Source organism: Episyrphus balteatus, chromosome 3, assembly GCF_945859705.1.
Source record: "Episyrphus balteatus chromosome 3, idEpiBalt1.1, whole genome shotgun sequence".
Taxonomy (NCBI): Eukaryota; Metazoa; Arthropoda; class Insecta; order Diptera; family Syrphidae; genus Episyrphus; species Episyrphus balteatus.
In genome coordinates this window covers 78,653,276-78,678,076 of record NC_079136.1, presented here as the reverse complement: position 1 = coordinate 78,678,076, position 24,801 = coordinate 78,653,276, and the positions used below count along the sequence as shown (strand labels likewise).

Sequence of the window (24,801 nt, the reverse complement as noted above, 5' to 3'; positions counted from 1 at the left end):
CTATAGTTAAAATCAGTGCCCATATGTGTCGGAGAAAATAAATTTACTTGCACGCAAATAATGCACTTTCAATTTCCTCCTTTCCAAACTACTTTTTTATTTTATATAACTCATATCTTTAACCCATTTACGCCCCAAAATTGTAAGAAATTCCAAAATTACTAAACAAAATATTAATTTTAGGTACACATTTATGTTCTGGCAACACTGTGAATGCAATCAATTTAAAATACACTTAATTTTACACAGACACTTTTTTCCCAACAAACGTAGCGTCATACAAAAAGAATACAACAGCAAACCAACCATAAAACTAGTTCGACCAGTTTAATGAAACGTAATTATGCTTTGCTATAGTCATACAAACAGTTTTTTATAAACCAGGGAAACCACCCTAATAATAGCATGTGTGTCTCACATACACATATTTAGATTGATAGCAACACATTTCTTCTTTTGGTTGTTTTTGTTTTATCATTATTTCCTGCACTGCAACTTGTTCGTTGGTTTGATAAACTCTACAATCTTCAGTCAAGTTGAATTAAACTTGTTTGACGTTGTACAGTTTCACAATAGGCAACAGCTAAACTATATTTAGTTTGTGAAAATTGTTTCGTGAGTCAAGTTACACACGTGTTCTGTGTTTTCGATTTTTGTGTATACCATTTTTATTTTATTGTTATAAATATGTTTAGACGCGCACCGAAAGCAGATTATATCGCATTTAATGTTGAACTCGTCAAAGCTGTCGAGCAACATCCCTGCCTCTACGATTATAATCGTAAAGAATACTGCAACAGAGAATATGTTCAAAACACGTGGGAAGAAATCGCAAAGCACTTCAATTGCACTGGTAAGATAGATTTTATTATGTTTGTTTAATGGATGCATTTCGTTGCAAATTTTGATAGGTTCATTTTAGTGGGTATTTTAGAAAGTTTTTTGTTGGTTTGCAGCGTACCTACAAATGTGTAAATGTGTGTGTTGCAACATTTCCTTCAAACAAAACTATTCTATATTAATTTGTAAACACTTTTGAATTTAATCTCAAAAAAAAGTTGCCATTACTAAAAATAAAATAAAAACAACAAATAATGAATATGTATAGTCTAGACAAAATAGACATAGGTAAGAGAGTGTAAAGTAAACCCAAAAATAATTCGCATAGAGCTGAAAATTGGTACAGAGTATTGAAACATTGATTAAGGTAAAATGTCAAAAGTCCCCGAAAAGTGCATAAAAAGATATTGAAGGTTAAAAGTCGAAAATGTTGGTTTTTTCATATACATATGTGTAAGTTTGAAAAATTCCATAAAAAAAGTGTTTTATTGCAACCGAAAAATATTTAGGTACATTAAAAAAAAATATTTATTGCAAATAAAAATATTTTGCATTAAAAAAAAAGTCACTGCAGCTGAAATAGGATTTGCATTGAAAATAAAATTTTTATTGCAAATATATTTTGCATTAAAAAAAATTTAATTTTGGCTATTTGACCATACATAAGGTTCAATATTATAGTTGATGTACAAATTATAAGAAACTCAACGAAAAAATATTTTTAACGTACACATGTTGACTTTTTTTTTCAATGGGGAAAAATTATTTTAGTTGCAATACAATTTTTTATTGCATATGTATATTTTTCAGTTGCAATATCATTTTTTTTAATGCAAAATATTTTTATTTGCAATAAATGTTTTTTTAATGCATTTTTTTTTCAATTGATATTTTTACAACCCTGTTCGAAGCGGAAGCATACGGAAGACTTTTAGATTTTGCAACTCCCTAAAAAATAAAATGCACGACTGGGTCGCACGTACTCTTGTAGTGCTCTTGTAGTTCAAGGTATCTTTATCTTAAATATTTATTGAAGATTTAAGATTTTGTTAAGTTTCGAGAAAAAAAAAATAAAAACATTTTTTTTTAATTTAATTTTACAATGTTTTTTTCAAAACCTTTTTTTACATTTTACACTTTAAAATGATAAGATTGAATTTGGATAAAATTGGCTTATACTTTGATGAAATATATGAACCTAAAAAATATGGAACCTATTGAGATATTAAAAAAATAAAAAAAAAAAATGGGTCTAGGAAATAACGCAAAAATCATCTGTACCAAGTTTCAAGCAAATCCTTCCATCCGTTTAGGCCCTAGCTCGATGTACAGATGGATGCACAGGCAGACGCACAGACCGATGGACGGCATGACGAAAACCACTTTTTTATCTTTTTCATCATCGTAATGGTTTTTATTAAAACTTAAAAATTTTCTAAACGAAACCAATACTTGCCCTTAATTTGTGTTTATTTGGTTTAAACTAAAAAATTGCGAATTTATCTCGTAAAATATGAGTTTGGTTTAAAAACTAACTTTATAGATTATAATGTTTTCCACAAAAAGCTTTTACTTTAGAAACACTTATCGCTTGGAAGGTAGTACACTCAAAGGAATGGTATACATAAAAAAAAGATTCTACCTTTTCGTCAAATACTCGATGTTATCAAAAAAAGTTATCACAGCATTTGTGCTCCTCTCATAATATAATTAAATTTTTATTTCTCAGAGCTATAAAATAAAAAAAAAAAATACTTTATTTTATTTGGACAAAAATAACAGTTTTTCGTGCTTAAGACTGGGTTCCCTTTTTCAGCAAAGTCAAATCTCATGTAAAAGCATTTGTGTGTATTAGTGAATGTGTTTCGCTCTCTCGCCATCGAATTCTCTGGTTTTTTACTCTCAGGATGTTGGTTATGGTTTTCATTCATTGTCTCTTTGTGAGATCGCCATCGCACTCACGCGTGCGGGGTGACATGCAAATGGATGTAGGTATACTACATAGATCTTTATATGGATATGGTGTTTGTGGACGAAAACTGGTTTGAAATTCAATATTTTCATGAAAGATTTCTGGAGTGTATACCTATTTATTTTTGAAATGAAAACTTGTTTCCATGTTGCTGTTGTGGATGGCATTTGAGTTTTTTGTGTATCAGAGAAATTTTTTGCACTATAATAATAATTATAGTTGTTCAGCGGAGAAGCAGGTAGAGGATGTGTTATATGGGTGCATTGATATAATATACTTGACAGTATCCTTTGTGTAGTTTGTATAAAAATATGAGTAGATGCGCAGAAGGATTGGTTTTCAGGTTCTTGCTCACTTTGCAGTTGTTCTTCGTTGAGCAATTTTTTATCTCGCACACGCGCGTGCCGGCTGACATGGAAATGTATTTACTTACAATATATAGAATGTTTAGGTTCTTATCTATATGTTGTTTGAGGATGGACTCGATATCAATCCAATTTACTTTCAACACCTTTTTAATAAAGATTTTTTTAGAGTCACCAATGCAATGAACTCAGTTGAATCGATTTTGTTTTTTATTTACCTATACCTACATTATTAGGAAACAAAAATAAGGCAGCATTAATAACACTGGTCAACAAAATTGAACTTTTTTTTTGCCACAAGAACCAAGATATACTTTTCTATAGGTTTTTGATATGCTGAACTCGAATCTGAAGTCAAAAAAAATTTGATTGGCCTCCGTTTTTGAGATATAACAGTTATAAAATGCTGAAAAACGTCATTTTGGCTCTTTTCTAGCTTCTGTTTTTATGTGGGGTAATTCATTATAAACAAATTTGTTGCCAATAGCATTTTTCTGATTGCGCATTCGAGTTCAGCAACTCAAAAACCTTTAAAAAAGTATATTTTGGTTCTTGTGGCAAAAAAAGTTTAATTTGTTTGGCCAGTGCTATTTCTGAGTCAAAGACCACTCCTTAAATTTTAAATATCTCGGGAAGTAAAAAAGATATTGGAAAGATTTAAACATTTTTTGAAAGAATAAAACCAGTTCTTATAGGAACCGTTACAAATTTTTTCATAAGGAACTACCCCACATAAAAACATAACCTCGAAAACAGCCAAAATGACGTTTTTCGGTATTTTCTAACGGTAATATTTCAAAAACGGAGGCCAATAAACATTTTCTGACTTCAGATTCGAGTTCAGCATATCAAAAACATATAGAAAAGTATATCACAACAAAAACATTACTGTTAAAAAAAGAGCCAAGTTCTCCTATGTTGAAATTATGCTGGCACAAAAAGTTCTAAAGTTTGGGTTCAAATTCGTATCAATAAAATTTTGATTGTTCTCTTGACAATTTTTCTTTTAATTTCCGATTTTTAAAGTTATTTCAAAAATTGCCAAGTAAACAATCAAAATTTTATTGATACGAATTTGAACCCAAACTTTAGAACTTGGTACACTTTTACATCTCAGTACTTTTTGTGCCAGCATAATTTCAACATAGGAGAACTTGGCTCTTTTTTTAACAGTAATGTTTTTGTTGTGATTTCACTACTTTTTGCAAGGTAAGGCTGTAGAATTGAAAATCTCTATATTTGATGAAAATTCAGTGAAAATGGGCGGTTGCCACGCCCCCTGGCTGAAATTCTCAAATTTTAAATTTTTTCCTTTGCATAAACTACCAGCTCTACCATTCTACCAAATTTCAAGATTCTACGATAATCAGAAGTGCTCTATAATATTTGATGATAATTCAGCGGAAATGGGCGGATGCCACGCCCCCTGAATTGAAAATCTCAAATTTTCGATTTTTTCCTTTGTATACACCACAAGTCCTATCACCGTGTAAAATTTCAAGTTTCTACGATAACGGGAAGTTCTCCATAATTTTGATGATCTGTCAGTGAGTGAATCAGTCAGTCAGTCAGTCAGTCAGTCAGTTACGGTTTTTGAGATTTTCGAAGCCCTATATCTCAGAAACTACTCATCGTAGCAAGCTGAAATTTTGTGAGGAGTTTTGTTTTGACTAGCTTAACAAATGAAGCGAGTTTGAAATTTCTAGTATCTTTGGTGTGGAAGTTAGAGGGGGGTCGAAAATGGCCTGAGTTGTTTCCTGTAAATAAGGGTGTAGTGCCAAAGTTGCTAGAGAACTTGGCTGGGCACTACCGTGCCCCTTGATTTTGGTTCTTGTGGCAAAAAGCTTGTTGACCAGTGTAACTTATAAGTTACTTTTTTTTAAACCTTGAAATTAATTTTTCAACTATGTAATCAAAGTTTAGGGAAGTTTTCAAAAATAATTTTCAAGCTCAACACTTTGAAAAAAAAATGATCTATTTTTTCAAACTGATATTTTATTTATAAATTCAGATAGGCATTAGCTACTTTTTTGCTTGTTTCCTCAGTAGGTGTAATTTTAAAAACTTTGTTTTTGCTAAGGAAACATACTGAGCATCTTCACCTATTCAAAACTATTTCTATAAATACCATCAGGTGCATTCTAACCACAAATACTCTTATATAACCCTTTACACATTCCCCCGCGAAAATATAACTATTATACCTACAAACCTACAAAAAAAAACCGAATCCGCAACATATAAACAAAGACTATGAAAAACAAAACGATATATTTATATTATATAACCCCGCACGCACGCGCGAGTGTAGTATAATAAACAATACAACCCAGAAATCAACCTAAATATAGAAATCAATCATTGTGCACAAGCACATGTCAAATGTCAATACACATTTTTACACACAAACAAATGCATACCACATATCTAATCCTTTACCTATATCCCCGCACGAGCGATGTGAATATTACACAATGCAAAGAATTTCGCTGACACTAAAAAAAAAAAAAACCCAAAAGTGTCAACTCGCAACCGCGGCCGCGCGCGGGTGCGATATTATAAACACGAAATGAATTGTTAGAAAAAACCCAAGAGTCAACAAGAACAAAACAACCCTTTTTGAAAACAAAAGATAATGATCTTGCAAAAAATATCTACTATCTACCTACTCTCTGCAGCATCTTCATAATTTCATGAATGATTTCTGCCTGCCTGAGTGAGGAAATAGGAAACAAAAAAAAAAAAGTACATATTATGTAAACACAAAAAACAAAAACAAAATATAACGAGAAAATGAGAGCGCAAGAGCAAGTTTTTTTTCAATAAATAGAAAAGAACAGAAAAAAAGAGTTCATCAGCGCCAGCTTATGCGTGGCATTCTTTTGAACTAAATTTGCATGTGTGCGTGATCAATGGAATTTTCAAAGTAAAAAAAGCTAAAATAGACACTTTTTCAACAATTTATATTAAAAATACTGTGAGCAAAATTATATATTTTTTTTTTTAAACTGATTTGAAATATAATGAAAAAAAATAATAAAAATAAATTGTGGATGCTTTGACTGCCCCTTCCTCAAAAACAGAATGCAAATATTGGTTTATTAAAATCAAATTTTTAGTGTGTAAATAAAAAAAATATTTTTTTTTGGCAAACGGGTTGCATGAACAACTTTATTAACTTCTCATTAAAAAATACAAAAACATTTTAAAAAATAATCACGCTTTGCCCCACGACCAAAATGCTAAAAAAGTGCATTTTGACACCTTTCCTTCAAATTAACCGTTCAAACTAACTTCAAATTAAATTTTAGAAATTTTATTGGATTCTCCTAATTTCCCTTTATTGTTTTCTTTTTGTTTCATCTAAAAACACTAATAAACGGTAAAGTTATTCTAAGAAGAGTGAGTAAAAAAACATGAAATTACAACAAATTAACGAAGCTTTTTTTCTAATAAAAAAAAAAAAAAAAAAAATCTGTTTCGCGTACTGCATGAAAACACATTTGATCATTATAAAACAAAAAAAAAATAAATAAAAAGTTTATAAACAACGGTGCCCCAACCAAAATTCTGATTCAATCTAAATTTGCAGGAAAAAAATCATTTTCGACCCTTATAAAAATCGCACAAGAAATGTTTCTAAAATTTAAATGATGCAAAAATATTTGTACGTTTATTACCTTTTCAAAAAAGGACGTTTCATAAGATTATCTTATAAACTGCAAAAGTTATACAACAATTAGTCAACCGTCTTCCATTAAAATGCTATGGAAACCCCCCCTTAAGTCTTCTAGAACGCAGATTTTGAAAAATATTAAAAATTTATTTTTTTCTGTTTTAAGGGAGCTGCAAAATCTACAAGTCTTACTTATACTTTTTTTGATAGCTTCCCCGTTTCAATGTTATATATGAAAAACCAACATTTTCGACATTTAACCTTCAATAACTTATTATGCACACATAGGGTTTTTGGGCACTTTTTAACATTTTACCTTAATATATACATTAATACATTTTTTTAGCTCTAGGCACATTTTTTGTTGCAAATGAACGAAGTATTTCAAACTTGTTACAACTTACCACGGAAAATGTTTGAATCAACCCCGATATTAATGCAGTAAAAAAAAAAACAATAAATACATTTTTTTAAAAGTACGTATACGCCACAGTGTACGTTAAAAACTTACAAATAATGTGATATACAACGTTGGCCTAGGTGCAGACTCACCCAAAAACGAAATCAAAAAACACTTGGTCTCAATAATTGAACAAAATCTTCATCTTCTTTTTCTTCAGTTTTAATAAATAAACAGAAAAATAAAAAATAAAATAATATTTCTTGTGCCTCGCAAATTCTGCTTATTTTTAAAATACTACAAAAAAAAAATAACCAAATATAAACCCAACACTAAACGTTAGAAATACAAAGACAAAAGTACAAATACAAAATTACAAATACAAATAACAATACACATATAAATAGAATTTTTGACTATAGTTTTGGTTACGTAGTAACCAAAAAGTATTTTTCAGGTACCTACTTCAAAACTTGACAGTGTTTTGAAAATTTATCTTTTTTTTCTTTATTTGAAGCAAAAGAATGTAAAGATACATGGAAAAACTTAAGGATAGTTTTTAGCCGAAATATCAAAAAACGAACTTCAGGAACTAGTGGCAGAAAGAAACCATATTATCTGCTAGATAGTATGAGTTATCTCATACCATTTATGAAATTCGATAATTCAACGCCAACGGAACAAAAAGTTATAAATGAAGCAAATCATGATGATGAATCCTCAAGTGATGAACTTACTAGGGACGAAGAAGAAGATGATATAAGTTTTATCAATGCACACAATGATAATAATGCAATTATTGAACACGCAATAAAAGAAGAGTGTGAATCAGAGGAAGAAAGACAGTTTCAAGAAATCCCAAAAGAATTACCACGAATGAAACAGATGAGGCAACATGAAACAGCACATCCAAAAGAATATTCAATAGAACCGCCAAGAAAAAAACAAAGGACACAATTTGTCCCATCTATTTCGTCAAGCATCACTACTGGCTCAAATTATGTCAACAAATTAAATAGATCTAATTATAAACAACAATTTTTACAAAGTCTTTTTCCCGATGTGGATGACATGAACGAAGCTCAGTTTCGAACATTTCGCCTGGAAGTTTGCAAACTAGTCAACAATATTTTAACTTTCCAGCCACCACCAACATCACAGCCTCCCAGAAGCAGAAATTCTTCATAACTTAATAAATATTTGAAGCTGGAAAATAATTAAAATAAAACCTTATACAAAAAAATGTATTGTTTTATTCTAAAAATTAAAAAAAAAAAAAACTGGTAGACTTTCTCTAATAAACAAAAGAAAGAATTTAATGTTTGTTAAATAAATCTTGAGCATATTTTTTCGCTTCAATAATCTTCATTTGCAAGTTTTTTTTTTTTTTCTTAGCATCCAAGATTGCCGAAATTTGATATGCATTACGGCAGATGTTGCGGGACCTTTGTTTTTAAAAAAAGAAGAGATGGTGATGTGGGAAGAAGAAAAACTTCATTTAGGTTTATATTGCTTTATCCTGGGCAAATGGATGCAAAAATTTAAATAAATGACATGAGATTCAGCAGTTAAAGAATTGATTTTGAAAAAAAAGTGGAAACATCTGTTACCTGGATATCCTCATCCAGTAATAAGATTAAAATACGTACATACTTAGTGCAATGTAGGTACATGTACATGTAAGTTATCATTCATCAATATTATTAGTGATTGTTTATTTATCCACAATTCAGGTAAAAATTGCCAGTTATAGTATTGTATATTGCCAGTATTTGTATACTTGAAAAAAGGATACCTATGCTTAAAACTTATTCAGGACAAAAACACAAGATCAAGATGAAATTTTAGGAAAAACTTTGTATTTAAAAGATTTGGGCTAGGTGATTAGGATGAAAAAATTGTGCAATAAAATTGTCCGTGATGTTCACCAACGTTATTTGTTAAAAAAAATTGTTAAAACATTTTTGAAAATCATTATTAACGGTACCTAGGACGGAACCGTTTTGTTTTTTAAAACCAATTTTCTCCGAAACTACTAATTTGATTTCAAAGAATTATTTTGTAAAAAAGCATTAACATAATTTTAATATACCTAAACCAAAAATAAAATTAAAAAAAAAAAATTTTTTGGATTTAAAAAAAAAATTGATTTTTTTTTTTTTTAAAGAAATTTTTGAAAACCGGACATTGAATTTTTTGAAATTTTGGTTTTAGATTAGATGTTGATTTGTGATTTGTACAAAATGGCATGTCAATTATATTTTAAAACTTTTTTTCAAAAAAATCATTTATAAAAAATTTGTTTTTTTAAAAAACGGCTCTAATGATTTTGAATTTTTTTTCTAAAAATACATACATCTTAATAAAAGAAATGAAACTGCATAATTATTTTGGAGGGTAATTTAATTTCAGATATTGTTTTATTATTTTGAAAAACGATTTTTATTTATTTTTTTTTTATATATACATATACCACCATTAATTACATTTACTAAATTTCTATATAAAAAGTCGTACAAATTCTATCAACTTGAACCCTAAGAGCAAGTTCGTGTGACACAGGCGTGCATTTATTTAATGTGTTTTTGGTGCATTATTTGAAAAGTGAGCACTTTTTGTCTTAATTGCACTGGGACGTCTTAATTTATTATCGGGAAATAATAAACTCATAACAGTATGACATACCTATATTTGATAATATTTTGATACATGCACTTTTAAAGTTCAAAAACTGGCTTGTGGGACATGCCGCAAATAAAACGTCTGTTTCCCAAAATTTTGTAATAATGATATTTTAAGGTATGTTTTGCTTAATATTTTTACGACCGTATGGCAAGGGCATCTTCCTCTATGGTTCTCTAATTGAATTAAAGACGTCTAACGTTTGTTTGCGTGATGGTTGTTGTTGTTTTTTTTTTTACAATTTTTGCTATTTGTTTTCTATTTTAAAGCAATTTTTTAGAAAACTACCCCCTCACATAGCTTTTTTGATGAACTAACACGATCTAGATCTTTTTCGTGTCGCTTATACGGAGCAAACATGGACTTAAAAATCGTATGATCTCCGAAAGTACATATACTTAACTCGAAAATTGATGCTCTACAACTTTAAAAATTATGTAACTTTATAAGGTACTGAAAAAAATGCCCAAAACTAAAAAAATAAATAGACATAACCGCAAAACAAATGTTTGTTAAAAAAAAAAAAACATAAAAAACATTGAAGCGTATTTATAGACACCTTTTAAACGGCTTTTAAAAAAAAATTGGAGTTTATTCTATTTGAATTATATTGGATAGATCCCAGGTTAAGTTAAACAAAAACTTAAATACGGAACATTATGTTATAACAGTTTCAGAAATGAAGACCAATTCAAAATGGTGGATTTCCCCAGTGGAGTGGGGTGCTGAAAACCGTTTCTTTAGCTTTTTCAACACCCTTCTTTCTGAAAAGATCTGAAAAATCACCCTTCCTATATTTAAGGCTAGACCACACCGGAGGGTATATGCGATAGCGGTACGGGTAATTGTATGAACAAATTTCTACAGCTGAATTTTGATGTTCCAGTTGGGAATTTTTTTCATACAATTACCCGTACCGCTACCGCCTGTACTATCGGTGTGGCCTTTAGTTCGACAAACCGCCTGTTTTTAACTAAAATTCCTGTACTATTTTAACAATATCAAAGAAAAGAATATAGAACTATCAAAAATTAGTATATGTACCTCTATTCAAGTCCAATTTGTGCTTTGAACTTTGAGAAGATTTTTCTCAGAAACTAAAGGATCTTTTGAAATAAACCGATCAAAAGCTCTATATCTCCAGGATTTCTTTTTTTCATTCTATTTGATATAAAACGATACTCTTAATTTTAGAAATTAAAATTTGTATCTGTGATTCTTCATCAAAAAATAGTTCAAAATATAATAAAAAATGAATAAATTTAATAAATTTAATTCTGAAACACCATATTGTTATTAACAAATAACCTTAGAATAAAATTTCATGATCATGTCTTTAAACAAAACGTCAAAAAGTACTATACAAACGTATCTGGACATATTGTCTGTCTTATGATAATGTGATTCTTGAATCACTTATTCACTTATCAATGAAAAGGTAAGAACTACCTAAATAATAATAATAAAGGACAACAAACAAAAAATAAGAATTGTTTTATTTATTCCTGAAACGCTACCAACGGAAGTCGTAAACAATGGGTCAGTTTTCATCTTCTGCTTCTCAATAGAAAGGAGATGCTGGCTGACTGGATGCTTTAACATACAACATACACCACATGGAATATTATCCAAAATACATACTTAAAAACTCAAAAAGGCAGAGATGATGAGGATTAAGAAAAGAATTCCAAAGAAGCAAAGACAAATCTCGTAGAATCTCGTTTAGGAGGAAAAAAAAAAGGAGCAGATGTTAAAGCCACATTTTAAGTTTGCGGGTACAGCTCTCGCTCTCAGTATATTGGTTGGTGAATTTGTGATATTGTGTGATGCAGGAGGAGGTTATGTGTAGTTCAAAATGTATTATAAAAAAGAGAATGCCGAGACAAGTCCAAAGTTTTTTTTTACAAAGCATCTTCTTGTAAGGGCTACTATAACCAAGAAAATATTAATTACAATTGTTCTTATTGGTTTAAAATCAAGTGTAATTTACATTTTGAAAATTCGAGATTTCAAATCAAACTAACAAAATAATAACTAAATAGCAACAGACCAAAAATCTGAAGCAGAGATTGTTCTCCAAGACCACAAAACCATTTCAAAAAGTCAAACTTCCCAATCGATTTGTATTTTATCTTCCATGAAATCCAAAATATCTCGAACACATCCTTTTGATATTTTAGCCTAGAACTAGTCCTGATGATCTTTAAAATTGTCTAAATTATTTTCCAATTTTTAACACATCATTTAAAATTACACACAAATGTTCGATCATTAACGTTTTACACCCTTTGGCAGCCCACCCAAAGACCGATTAATTGTTCCATTCTTAAATTAACTTTACTTAATATTCTCAACTTATCATATCGGTATATCTTTTTAGTCTTCAGTTTGAATCTGGTTTTTAATAGGAAGAATCGTATATAAGCTACGAAGCTATTTCAACATTGAGATTTATGACTTCAATTAAGAAATCAATTGCTTATCGATTTTTCTATGACAAATACAAAAAAAATCTTTTAAGTGTCGTCGATATCAACTCCCATTCACACTTGTTTTTTTGTTAATATCCAGAAATTATTATACATCTTTTTTGTTGAGTTATTTTATTTATATTACCGGATTCTGTTTGTTTGGATTGTGCGCATCCACATAAAGTCGCTAGGTTCTTTTAAAAACTTGTCACTAGAAGTTGATTAAGAGTGTGCTCTAGTATAATAGTTAAGAAGTATCGGTTAGGAGCAATTATTTTAAATCGACTGCTAATATCTTCCTGCCTTCAAATTTTTACAGTCAAACCTGGTTTAGTATGAATCTATAATAACACTCGCTTAAAAAGACTCTCCATACCTTAGCATTTTTTATGGAAACTGAAGAAGATTTCTACATGGTTTTTTGCTTCTTTCGTCTTAAATCGAGCAGACGAATCTTCTCAATTTTTTGAATATTTCAGTTAAAAAGAATCTATTTAATTTAATAAGAAAAAGTTTTTATTTTAATGTGAAGATGGACTTATATTTAAAATAAAGAGTAAGTCACTTAAATAGAATAACTTTTCTGATTGAATTTACTCAAATCTTTTTTTTTTTAGATGGGATCCTATGAACAAAAATGGACAAAACTTTAGTATTACCTACAAGTTTTAAGACAAATTTTACATGGAAATCGTTTCGTTTGCAGACTTGATAAGAAATCAATAATTCATTTTTAGTCGAGTTTTTGTTTAAAGGAAAATACTTGTTAAAATGAAAAGATGTTCATTTTAAGTTTAACAGATTTAAACAGATGAGATTTAAAGTGGACAGCATTTTATTTTAAAGTGCCTTATTTTTCTCCGTGTGGATAAGTCTTTAGAATTTCAGAATATTCTGAAATTTTTACTGTTTTGCCAAATGTACAAAATTATAAACAAATTTTTGGCTAGATTAAATTTCTACGAAAAAGTGAATTAGACTAAAATTCGGAGATGTGTGCCGCTTTAAATTAATTCGTAAAGAATATAAATTTTATCAGAATAGTGCTCATTGGTAACTCCTTTTTATCAAAATGTTAACCTGAAACTATTTAAAATCTTAAGCAAGATTTAAAAATGTTTTGACAAACTTAACGCACTTACCTTATAAAATCAATCCAGCAAAAAACGAGAAAGCCGGTAAAGAAAAAGACTAAAGTATGATCCAATTCCATTTACCACCTCGCGGCTAGACGAGTAAAACTTTATAAACAGGAAACCAGGAATAGAAGTCAAACGTTTACATTGGCAAAGCATGATCAGTCGTAATCTTCCAGTTAAATCTCTTTCAGTAGTTTGGAATGATTTATTACTAGAAAAAAAAAACTGGTAGATCTTATGCAATTCCAGATCTTCTCTTTTCGCTGTACGGATTTTTCTTCTACAAGCTCTTGACCCTATATCATCGACTTATTCTAGGACGATTTAGTTCAATGTGCATAATTAAGAATGTGAACATGACTTGAAACTTTATTGTTTCTTTAGTTTTGCAGATTATCCTTAGTCCGTTGGAGTCCTATTGCAAGAACTTGTTGTAGAGAGTTTGTCTTTACGTACTACATAAATTATAGCTTATTATGGTAGCAGCATAGAGAAGGAAACTAGTGTTTACTTTTACTTCTATAAGAGGAGTGGTATTTGTGGTGACAGAAACAATGCTTTTCATTCATATACGCATAGTATACATTTATCAAACAACACTGATTCTAGCGCAGATGATAAGCGTGTGCCGCCTGCCGTTTCGTGGGTGTTGAACTTATCTTATCGACATACCGAAAGTCGTTTGATGTACTATTTAATACCTACAGAATGAAGTTATCTTTCATAATAGCAATTCTTTAAGATTGTTATATTCTTAACTGTCCATCGACAGTAGTTGGTGTATAGAGTATAGGAATTAATATTCTTTGGAGTACATTTACGCTACGGGGAGTCTCATTCACATATCATATCGGTCATAGCTAAGGTAACAATTATTTTCATATTTTATTTTACGGATTCAGTCTTATCAGACCACCTGGCACCCTCTGACTAACCAAAATAGAATTTATGGTTGATAAGGTCTCTGAGTTTTTGTCCTTTGAAACCCATGACGAATCTGAATTAATACATTTAATTTTAAGATCAGAAATAAATAAAATGGGGTGGTTGCAGGCTTTTTTATATGAAAAGTTTCTTTTAAATTTAAAGCTTATGGGTTAAAAAAAAACTTAAATATAAACATTGAGCTTTGTATTGGGGTCCCTTACTAATGATTGAAGAGGAATTTTTTTAAATGCATTTTTATCGGCAAGAGGTACCTACCCCGTGCATTTTTTTTTTTTTTGAAAATCTGAGATAAAAAATTTGTAGGTAATTTTGTAAAACCTTGTTTCGAGACAGAGGTGTACATTGAGAAAAAAAAACCATACTATTTCAAGTCCGTAGATAACTCCGAATGTAAGAAAACAATGTTTGGATGCAAGCAGACCTCCAAGAAACTTTTTATTTTCAGTTATGAATAGAGCTTAAAGAGACCTTTCTCTTGATGTATCACTCGATGAGTTTGGAGCAAACTTTTTAAAATGCATTTTTTTTATTTTTCTCGAAAATTCAAAAAAATAAAATATTTATTTTTTTTAACTAAATGCTGGTCACTGTGAACTCATATCTGAAAACCGAAAATTTTTTGGAAACTTTGGTCCGCAGATACATAGGTATCTGCCTAAGAATGTAAGAAAAACAATGTTTGCATGCAAATAACTCAGCAACTAGACCTCCAAGAAACTTTTGACTTGATTGATCTTAAAGAGACCTTTCTTTTGATTTCTCTTTCGATGAGTTTTTTTGGAAACTTTTAAAATGCATTTTTTTTGACAAGGGGTACCCCATGATTTTTTCTCCAAAATACAGAAAAATATAATAACGAAGAAAAAATAATAAAAATAATAAAAATTATTTTTATTTTAAGTGGAGCGTACCTGGAGTTGAGGTCACTTGAACTTTAAAAAAAAAACCCTAAAAAACTTTTGGTTTTCAGTTATAAAAAAATAAAAAGAAAAAAATAGTTTTCCCCGGGGTGGGGCCCTGGCATGGCAGATTAACGTACGCCTCTGTTAATTAAGCCAGTAAATTGAAACAATTAAAGTGTTTTTTTTTTTTTATTTTGCTTTTGTTCTCAATATTTCTGTGTGGTCTTTTTGAAAAGTCGATCAACAATGAAGCCATTGTTGATTCGAAAATGACTCCTCACTAGATTCCAGCACATACCAATTCAATGTTACAATTACAACAACATTATAAATTAAACCTGCAAACGTGCTTAGAACAAACAAAGTATTTTCAAAAAGTTTAGTCAAAAAGCCTGTTTTAAGATAGGAAGCGATGATTGAAAATTCATCTTTAATCTTGTTTCGTATCTATTGTTAAGGAAGGTTTTTGCAGAGCACTGAAATGCTTTTTAAAATCCCCTCAAATCCCGACATTTCAGTTTTTCTACGAAACACATGCATTAAACTGAATAAAAAAATCATGAGAAATGGTCAAAAAATAAGTAAAACTGTGTTTTTTTTCATATCGGCATAGACTGCATCGAGTGGGAACTAGAGAAATGAAATAGATTTACAAGTAGAAGAATAAACAAAGAGTTTTTGAGTTAAAATCAACTTCAACTATAAAATCCTCAAAACAATTTTCTTCAAGTGAATCGAATAATGATTTGGTTAAACAAATACGTCAACTTATATGAAGAAACTCAAATAATGAACTTCTTGCTTCATACATTGAACCGATTTTGGCAAACAAAAAAATTTTAAATCTCGATTTATTTGCCATCGTCATTAAAACCATGGGAACAAAACGGCACTCCGATCCTAAGTTCAATATTTTAACTTAAACTCGGTGCAGAAAAAAAATCCCAAATCGACACAATGTTTATTGCAGCTTCCTCAAATAAATCGATTCACAACATTTTCGATCCGTCTTCTTAAAGAACCATGTGAAGCAAGTGATTAAGCCACCAAAAAACAGAAAAAAAAACACTGGCAAAAAGACCAAATAAAAATACAACAAACAAAATCCAAAAAAGAGAAAGATCTCTTCTGTTTGATTACTGACCAGCAGAGACCAACCAAGACCAACCAGACCAATCACCTTGAAATTCACAAAGCAAACCGAAAAACCCAGACTAAGTTGAAATTTTCGGATCCCTATATTCCGCCAACTGATGCACAGTGCATCATCATTAGCAAAGTCATAGTCAAGGTTAATGGGGTCAACAGTGAGCGAGAAAGAAAGCTTTTCGTATCGTCTCGTATAATGAGTTTACATTTGAAATAATTGTCCGATATTTTTCTTAAAAAAATTACCGTCAAATATACAAAACAAATATGATCTTAACCGTTTTCCAATCATAAATTTTAGGTTTTTTTCGAGTTAAGTCTGTGTTGGAAATGTTTGTGGGTACTACCTTTGTTCTCAAAGTCACAGACTTTTGGCCAAAAAAAAAGCTATAAGTAGTTAAGCATACACACATCGCATCCCATCGTCTTGATCATACCAAATGATTGCGGTATGCGGTATCGATCTGTAACGGATGCATGATGCAGGCTGTTGGAGGATATTCACATGATGGTAAAACCGAAATAAAACGACAACTCGAAACCTCATGCAACTGCCTGCAAAATAAATTGCCCGACAGGTGTTTTATCTCCACCAAAATATAAGTAAAACGAAAAACAAAGATTTAAAAGCACCTACATGTTTTGGTTATAACATAATACACTGGGTATCAATGTAGTTTTTTTTTTTTTTTCAAAGTTTGTTTATGGATTTCAGTAAAACATGACTTATTTACACTTGTTACAGAGTTAATTGAGAAAATTCTCACTCATGTAATACAATTCATGTTCACAATTCTGTTCCTTAGAAAAATAGTATAGGCTTTACAATATGTTTCCAATTTTAGATAGAAGAGTAGTATAAAAATAGGTCACGGTTTACGAGTAAGTATATACCTAAAGGTTTATAGATTAAACAAATCATTTCATTGAGGATAAAGGTACAAGCATTTCCTTTTATGTGTGGTTTTTCGTCTTAAAATTGAGGTTAGTAAATGAAAATTATATGTGCAACTGGGTCGCATGGACTTGCTCTTACCTACTACCATCGAATAATTATATATAAAAATTGACATCGGGAAAACCATCCACTATGAATAAGATGTGGAACCATAGTTGCTTTAAAGGATTCTGTATTCATTATAGAAAAAAATCCCTGAAAAAGACTTTTTGGTTAATTTAGTTACCAAAACTATAATACAAAATTCTATTTATGTATATTTTCTTTATTTGTATTTGTTGTGTTTTTTTTTTGTATTATTGTTTTTGTGAGACTTTTAAAATTAGCAGAATTTGCGAATATCTATGTTTTAATTTTGTATTCTTATTTGAAAGAATTTTGTGTTTCTGTTTATTTATTAACACTGACGACACAATTATTGAGTGCAAGTGTTATTTAATTTCGATTTCGGTGTGTTCGTACCCAGGCTAAAGTTATAATTTACTTAGTTTGCAGATTGTCCACGTGCACTGCCGCGAATACGTGATTGTTTAAGTATTAATTTCCTTTATGTAAAACCGCGTGTGCAAGTGTAAGAAGAAGGAGACAGTCGATCAAACTAAAAAATTTATGTTCAACACATTGTTTTTATTATTGTATTTTATAATACTATGACGTATGAATTGAGGCCACCACTATACAAAAAAAATTATAATCCTTTTAATGCATATTTTTGAGTAGGGCAGAGCGGGATAAGAAGTAACAGCTAAAAAGATTGTATTCCTCTTCAAATTAAGAATCGTGTGAAAGAAATGTAAGTATTTTCCATATCTAAAATAAAGTACATTATAAGTGAAAGTATTTCAATTGATATGATACCAAGAAACAAAAGATTTTAAACAATACCCAAGGATTTTTCGATATAAATGAAAAGTTTTGAGTTAAGGAATTATATTGTACATAATTTTTAGGGTAATTTTAATGATGGAATAAATAAAAACGATTCCTTTTAATAATTACATACCCAACAAACAATTTTACTTCCACAAGGTTAGGATCTTTAATTTCTTGCAGCTAATATCTCTACAGGGCTTGTATTTAGTTTGTGAATCGAAAATTCAAACTTCCGAGGCTTAACTTTCGTTAACCGCTTCCTAGAAACCTAGTGCAAGTAAAATTTAAAAATTTCTACAAGCATTAATGAAAACATTTCGTTTAAATTTCAATATGGCCTCATGAAATTCCATTGTAGAAGCACAAGAAATAAAAGCCAATAACTGACTTCTTTTAAATGGCTTTGCAAAAGAAATTGTATTAGAGCTGCTTACAAAATCTTTATGAATGCTATGTATTTTTTTTATCCAATTCGAAAATTATTAGACTCAAAAATTACTTAGGTAGGTTTTTTAGTAAGGTAGAAGTACCAACAACTTATACAATTGCCTTAAATGCATTTATTATTATAGTTCTATATTACCAAAATTATGTCAATAGTATTTGAATTTCAAATAAACCGCAGTTAAACGGTTTTGCCTTTTTAAACAAATATTCCACAAAATAAATGTGTTATAGTTACTCCATTCTAATATTTGAATTAAAAAATTGTTGAATCATTGTTTTTGATTGAAAATTATGTTTAATATCACTTTCAAATATAACGACTTACATAATTGTATGTTTTGCATCTGTGTGTGAGAAAAAAAGAAGTTCAATTTCCGGCGCATGCGCGAAAAGCTTTCAGTTTTATATGTTTGCCTTAGCGAAGTTAGGGGATATTTATTTATATTTGTAGAAGTCCTTTAAGTACAAGCAAAACATTGTAAAAAGCATTTAATTTTATAAGTTTGCCTAAGCGAAGTTAGGCTCCCTAATTTTATTTCTAGAAGCCCTGTGAAAGTGAAAGAACAAGCTAAATTTTTTAAACTGTCAGGCAAACTCATGAGAATAAGAAATATTTGGATAAGTGCCATTATAGTGACCATTTTTGGTTTTTTATTCATTGTTATAAAGAAATAAATGAAAAAGTGAATCTTTTCATATCGGTTATTGGTTTAAAATAGTGATATTAAAAATGGTTTACTGACCAATTCGGAGTTCATATTCAAGTAAGTGGAGAAGAAAGGAAAACAAGATTTTAATCTTCTCCACTTATTTAAATATAAAATAGTGATGGACATTTTAGATTTTTTATCTAAGTTCAAAACAAAGTTAATTCTCTAATTTTTAAGAAAAAGCCAAAAGCCCAAAAAAATTTAAGATTTTTTTTCTGCTTCGGAAAAATGGGGCTTGACGGCATCCGGGTGAAACCTCTAAAGTCTAAAAAAAAACCGAATTTTTCAGATATTCCAGAAAAAATTGTTCTTGAGTAACAAGTTATTCTCTTTCATCTTCTTAATAATGACATAGTTTGACAATCAGTATATATATAATAGGGTGGGTCAAAAAAATCCAAATTTTTTTTTTTGATTTGGTACTCCGAAAAATCGATTGCTAGACCCCTCTAGAATATACACAGCAAATATGAGCTCTTTATATTAATGGGAAGGTCCTCCGCTTTGCAATTTTCCATTTTTACATCAAGCTTCTACTAAAAAAAAATATTTTTTTTATTAATTGACTTTTTAGCAAATTTCTTTTCAGATTCTTGTAGGAAATTGAACGCTCTACAAAAAAGGCCTTATACACTTTTTTCGTTTATCTAACCGTTGAATAGATATTTGAGGTAAAAAAATCGAGAAAATCTTTAAAAATTCGTTTCTTGGTCTTAATTTTGTAACAAACTGAAAAATTATAATCATCAAACGCGCAAGACATAGTCTTGTTGGAAATTGATTGCTCCACAAAAAAGGTCTTGTTAACTTTTTTCATTAATCTAACCATTCTAAAGATATTAGAGGTCAAAGTTAAAAAAAAATATAAAAACTTTTTATATTTAAAAAAAAATTCCAATTCACTGAAACTTCATAATTTTCAAATTAGCAAGATATATTCTTGTAGGGGCTTAAACGTTCTACAAAAAATTTCTTGGAATGAAATTGATTGCTTTAACCGTTTAGAAGATATTCGTATCCAAACCAATGCTCACTGATTTCAATAGTTTTCTTATGACCCGTATGCATTGCGATTTGGATACGAATATCTTCTAAACGGTTAAAGCAATCAATTTGATGCCAAGGAATTTTTTGTAGAACGTTTAAGCTCCTGCAAGATTACGTCTTGCTAAATTGAAAATATTAAATTTTCAGTGAACTGGAAAATTTTTTAAAATATAAAATGTTTTCATAATTTTTTTTAACTTTGACCTCGAATATCTTTAGAATGGTTAGATTAATGAAAAAAGTTAACAAGACCTTATTTGTGGAGCAATCAATTTCCAACAAGAATATGTCTTGCGCGTTTGATGATTATAATTTTTCAGTTTGTTACAAAATTAAGACCAAAAAACGAATTTTTAAAGATTTTCTCGATTTTTTTACCTCAAATATCTATTCAACGGTTAGATAAACGAAAAAAGTGTATAAGGCCTTTTTTGTAGAGCGTTCAATTTCCTACAAGAATCTGAAAAGAAATTTGCTAAAAAGTCAATTAATAAAAAAAATATTTTTTTTTAGTAGAAGCTTGATGTAAAAATGGAAAATTGCAAAGCGGAGGACCTTCCCATTAATATAAAGAGCTCATATTTGGTGTGTATATTCTAGAGGGGTCTAGCAATCGATTTTTCGGAGTACCAATTCAAAAAAAAAATTTCGATTTTTTTGACCCACCCTAATATATAATATTATTTAGTCTTTATTAAATAATTTTTTACAAGATAAAAAAAAAACAGAAAATAACCAAAAATAATAACTTTGAAAAAAAAAACACAAATGGTCACCATATTCTTTAAGATAGTGCAACTCATCAGGAAGTTAAATCGAAGCCCTTAGCCCTGAGTAGCTCGATGGGTAAGGTACCGGACTATCAATCAGGATTAGTGTGGTCCACGTTATAAGGCAAAAAAATAAACCATATAATTCATTAGTTCCCCACGCATTATTTTGCTTCAGACATCAATACCAACACATGCTGAAAGTTTTAGCCCTCTAAAGTAAAAGGAAGAGGGCGCTCATCAGCTTTGCAATATTAGACTTTGTTACCCTTACCTTACCCTTAATATCTGATTATATTGTATTAGGACTTGGCTTGAGGTTGGAATTTGGCTTAAACATGATAAGCACGCATGTTCCCGACAACCATGTAAATGATTTTCATGTTTCTATAATCAATGAAATACGAGCTAGTGACTCAAAACCAAGTCACTAGCTCGTATTTCATTGATTAATTCTGTTTTGTTAACTTTAAGCAAAAAATACTTACAGACGAATTTAAATGAACAAAAATTATTATCTGTGAAAATATCACTTAACTATTGGTTTTTTATGAAAAACTTTACCACATCATAACTTAATCCACTTGATAAATCAAAACAAGAGTTAATTACTAGGCATGAGGACCCAGCTATAACAGCATGTGAGCAAAAACTTTGAGCTTGTTGAGCGCCCACTTACACTTCACCTAAAAAGCTGAAATTTCACGTGTGTAATACAAAACACATATGCAACCAATTTTTGAGTGGGGAACAACGGAAATGTAAAAACCAAAAAATTGGACCACCCTAATCAGGATGTACGTGGTTCAAATCCAGCAAAATGCGTCAAGTAAGTAAGAAGTTTTTTTCTCAATATAATTGTGTTTGGAAATTTAATTTCAGAAGCAAAACTTGTCTGGATCGAAAACAAAGAAGAAAATTAAAAAAATAAAATGTAATAGGTACAAAAAAAAAAAATTAATGAAAAAAAAATATTTTTTTTTCTTTATTCTATTTGGGATATACCTCGTTTAGACTTTCACAATCCTTCGACAAGTCTACTCAGAGCTTCTAAATAATAATCATTTTTGGCAAAAAAACAAAACCGACTTCCATGGATCAAAACTGGGTTTTATGGTTTTTAAAATAGTTCCTATGGCTAAAAATGAACGAAATTGAAATGGGACCACACTGCAGCCACCAGCTTTCCAATACAAAAAGAATTATCAAAATTGGTTCACTCAGTCCAAAGTTATACGGTAACAAACATAAAAAAAAAATACAGACGAATTGAATACCTCCTCCTTAATACACATTTTCAAATTTCAAATGTTGGTTGTTTCTATAAGGCATTAAAGACATGTTATGAGTCTCTCCAATCAACTTGCATATGACTCTTCTAAGGCCTATCAAGCTTCTCGGGTGGGCCAGATGGGCTTCTCTATGGTCGTATACAAGCAATATTTCTAATATCGAAACAGCTTCGTTAGACCCTTGTGGAAGTAAAATTGTAAGTTGGGTAGGTAAACTGTTTTTCTTTTCAAATCTCTTTTTCCAAAATGTTCACACATTAAAAAAAAATTAGTACCTTTACCATTCCATTCTTAAGAAACAAAACATTCATCGACTCATTTTCAAAAAATTTTGTTTTTGTTTTTTAATGCAAAATTTTAATTTTAATCTTAATCATTGATAGGTTTCAACCCGAGTTGGTACTTTTTATGTTTTAAACAGTATATAGTGGTTTTAAAATTGTAGGTAATTGTTACCTATTTCAAAAGTGGGACCTTATTTATCAAAGTACAAAGATTTTGTTTAATCAAAATAGTTATAGCTGTTTTTGAGAAAAGTAGGTATCCCATATTGGTCATATGGGAGGTACCGTAAAGGTTTTCAATGTTTGATTACAAGTTGTTAAGAGCATTTAGACCTATGGGAACTCTTATAGTTTGAAAGTTTTGTATATGGAATTTTCTCAGATTAAAGTAGTTTTAAAACGATATTTTTTGTATGAAGTGATCATGTTTTAATGTTCGTCCTTCTCTAAATTAACTCTATAAAGCGATTGAAATCCATCTTCGGATTTTCATAGATCATCAGCCTTAATTCAACGTTTTTAATTTTAAAACTCAATAGAAATTTTGTACATACATACATATAATCTATACCTCACTTGGAATTGATTTAAATTCGTTTTTAATTCCCTCCGAATGGGATCATAATTTCTAATAACGATCATTTTATTGTCCTAAATAGGGTGATATCAAACACGTGTTCCATTCAATCTTGCCTTTTCTTGGATCATATCTTGTAAAACCGGAACAATAAAAACATACAAATATTTCAAGATATCGTTATACTCATAAATATACGAAATACCTATTTGATCACTTCTTTTTCTATAAAACGAGAAATCATTCAACTTCAAAAACATGTTACGACACGGTGAGTTAAGGAGCTTGTGTTTTCAAAAATGGAAAAAGGTAGGCTACCCATGGATCTAGAACAAGGTGAATATACTATAAATTGTACACACAATAGCTACCTTTCCTTCTTCTTAATTTCTTCCAAACAATTGTAACAAGGATACTATGAAATAAAATAATTCCAACAATATATCAACTCAGTTCTTTTCTATTGCGTCTTCAAAATCAGGCTTTGTTTTGTGTTTCCGCGGATGTGCGTATTGATGTCTTATCCTGTTGCTTTCTCGCGTATAGTTTTCGGTTTCAATTGAAAATTTTAAGGGTGATTATCCAACTCAACATCGGCTTCGGCAGCAAAAAGAATCTTTTCACGAATCATCACACCACAAACTATGTACCCATAGCCATAATAGCTATGTATGCAACCCTTCTTAGAAATATATCAAGGTTATGCAATTCAATGCCCTTCGATGCTTTCATAAGACGCAAAAGAAAAGGAACAACACAAAAAAGGGGGACATCCCTTTATTGGCGATGGTTGGTATTTGAAAACCGTAGAATAACACATACATCATGAAAGGACTTTCAATTCATTTTACATGAGTGCGAGTGGAGTACTAGCTAAAGGCAATACAAAATTACGCATCACAGATTCTCACGCTGGTTCAGTTTCCATATATTTTTTTCAGGATCAAGTTATTATACATACCTACATTATAATATATATTTTTTTAATAACATCTTTTCACAGATATTCGTTGTGTTTTACTCTTATTTTATTGCGACGCAACTTTGTAGCTTTTAAAAATTGAGGACATTATCTACGTAGTTTTGATAATAATTTAAGAACGCCATTATTCATATAAAAAATTTGCTATGAATATCTAATTTTAATAACAATATAAATGCTGGTAAAACAGAGAATATTTGTGTTAATTTAGAAATTTTCATTTCAGCATTTGATACCTATGTACGTACATAAGTTAGAAAACAAAAGCTCGGAGTAGATTTAGCATAAATTTAATTAAATATCTGATATTTCTACTC

At 30.0% G+C, this 24,801-nt stretch overlaps 1 protein-coding gene across 1 annotated transcript; it reads left to right on the top strand.

Annotated features, from left to right (window-relative positions):
* Positions 1-656: 656 nt before the first annotated feature.
* Positions 657-8,515, top strand: LOC129915906 (uncharacterized). The gene is made up of 2 exons (XM_055995609.1): positions 657-853; positions 7,771-8,515. The coding sequence occupies exons 1-2, from the start codon at positions 688-690 to the stop codon at positions 8,439-8,441; spliced, it is 837 nt and encodes a 278-aa protein (XP_055851584.1). The 5' UTR covers positions 657-687; the 3' UTR covers positions 8,442-8,515.
* Positions 8,516-24,801: the final 16,286 nt, after the last annotated feature.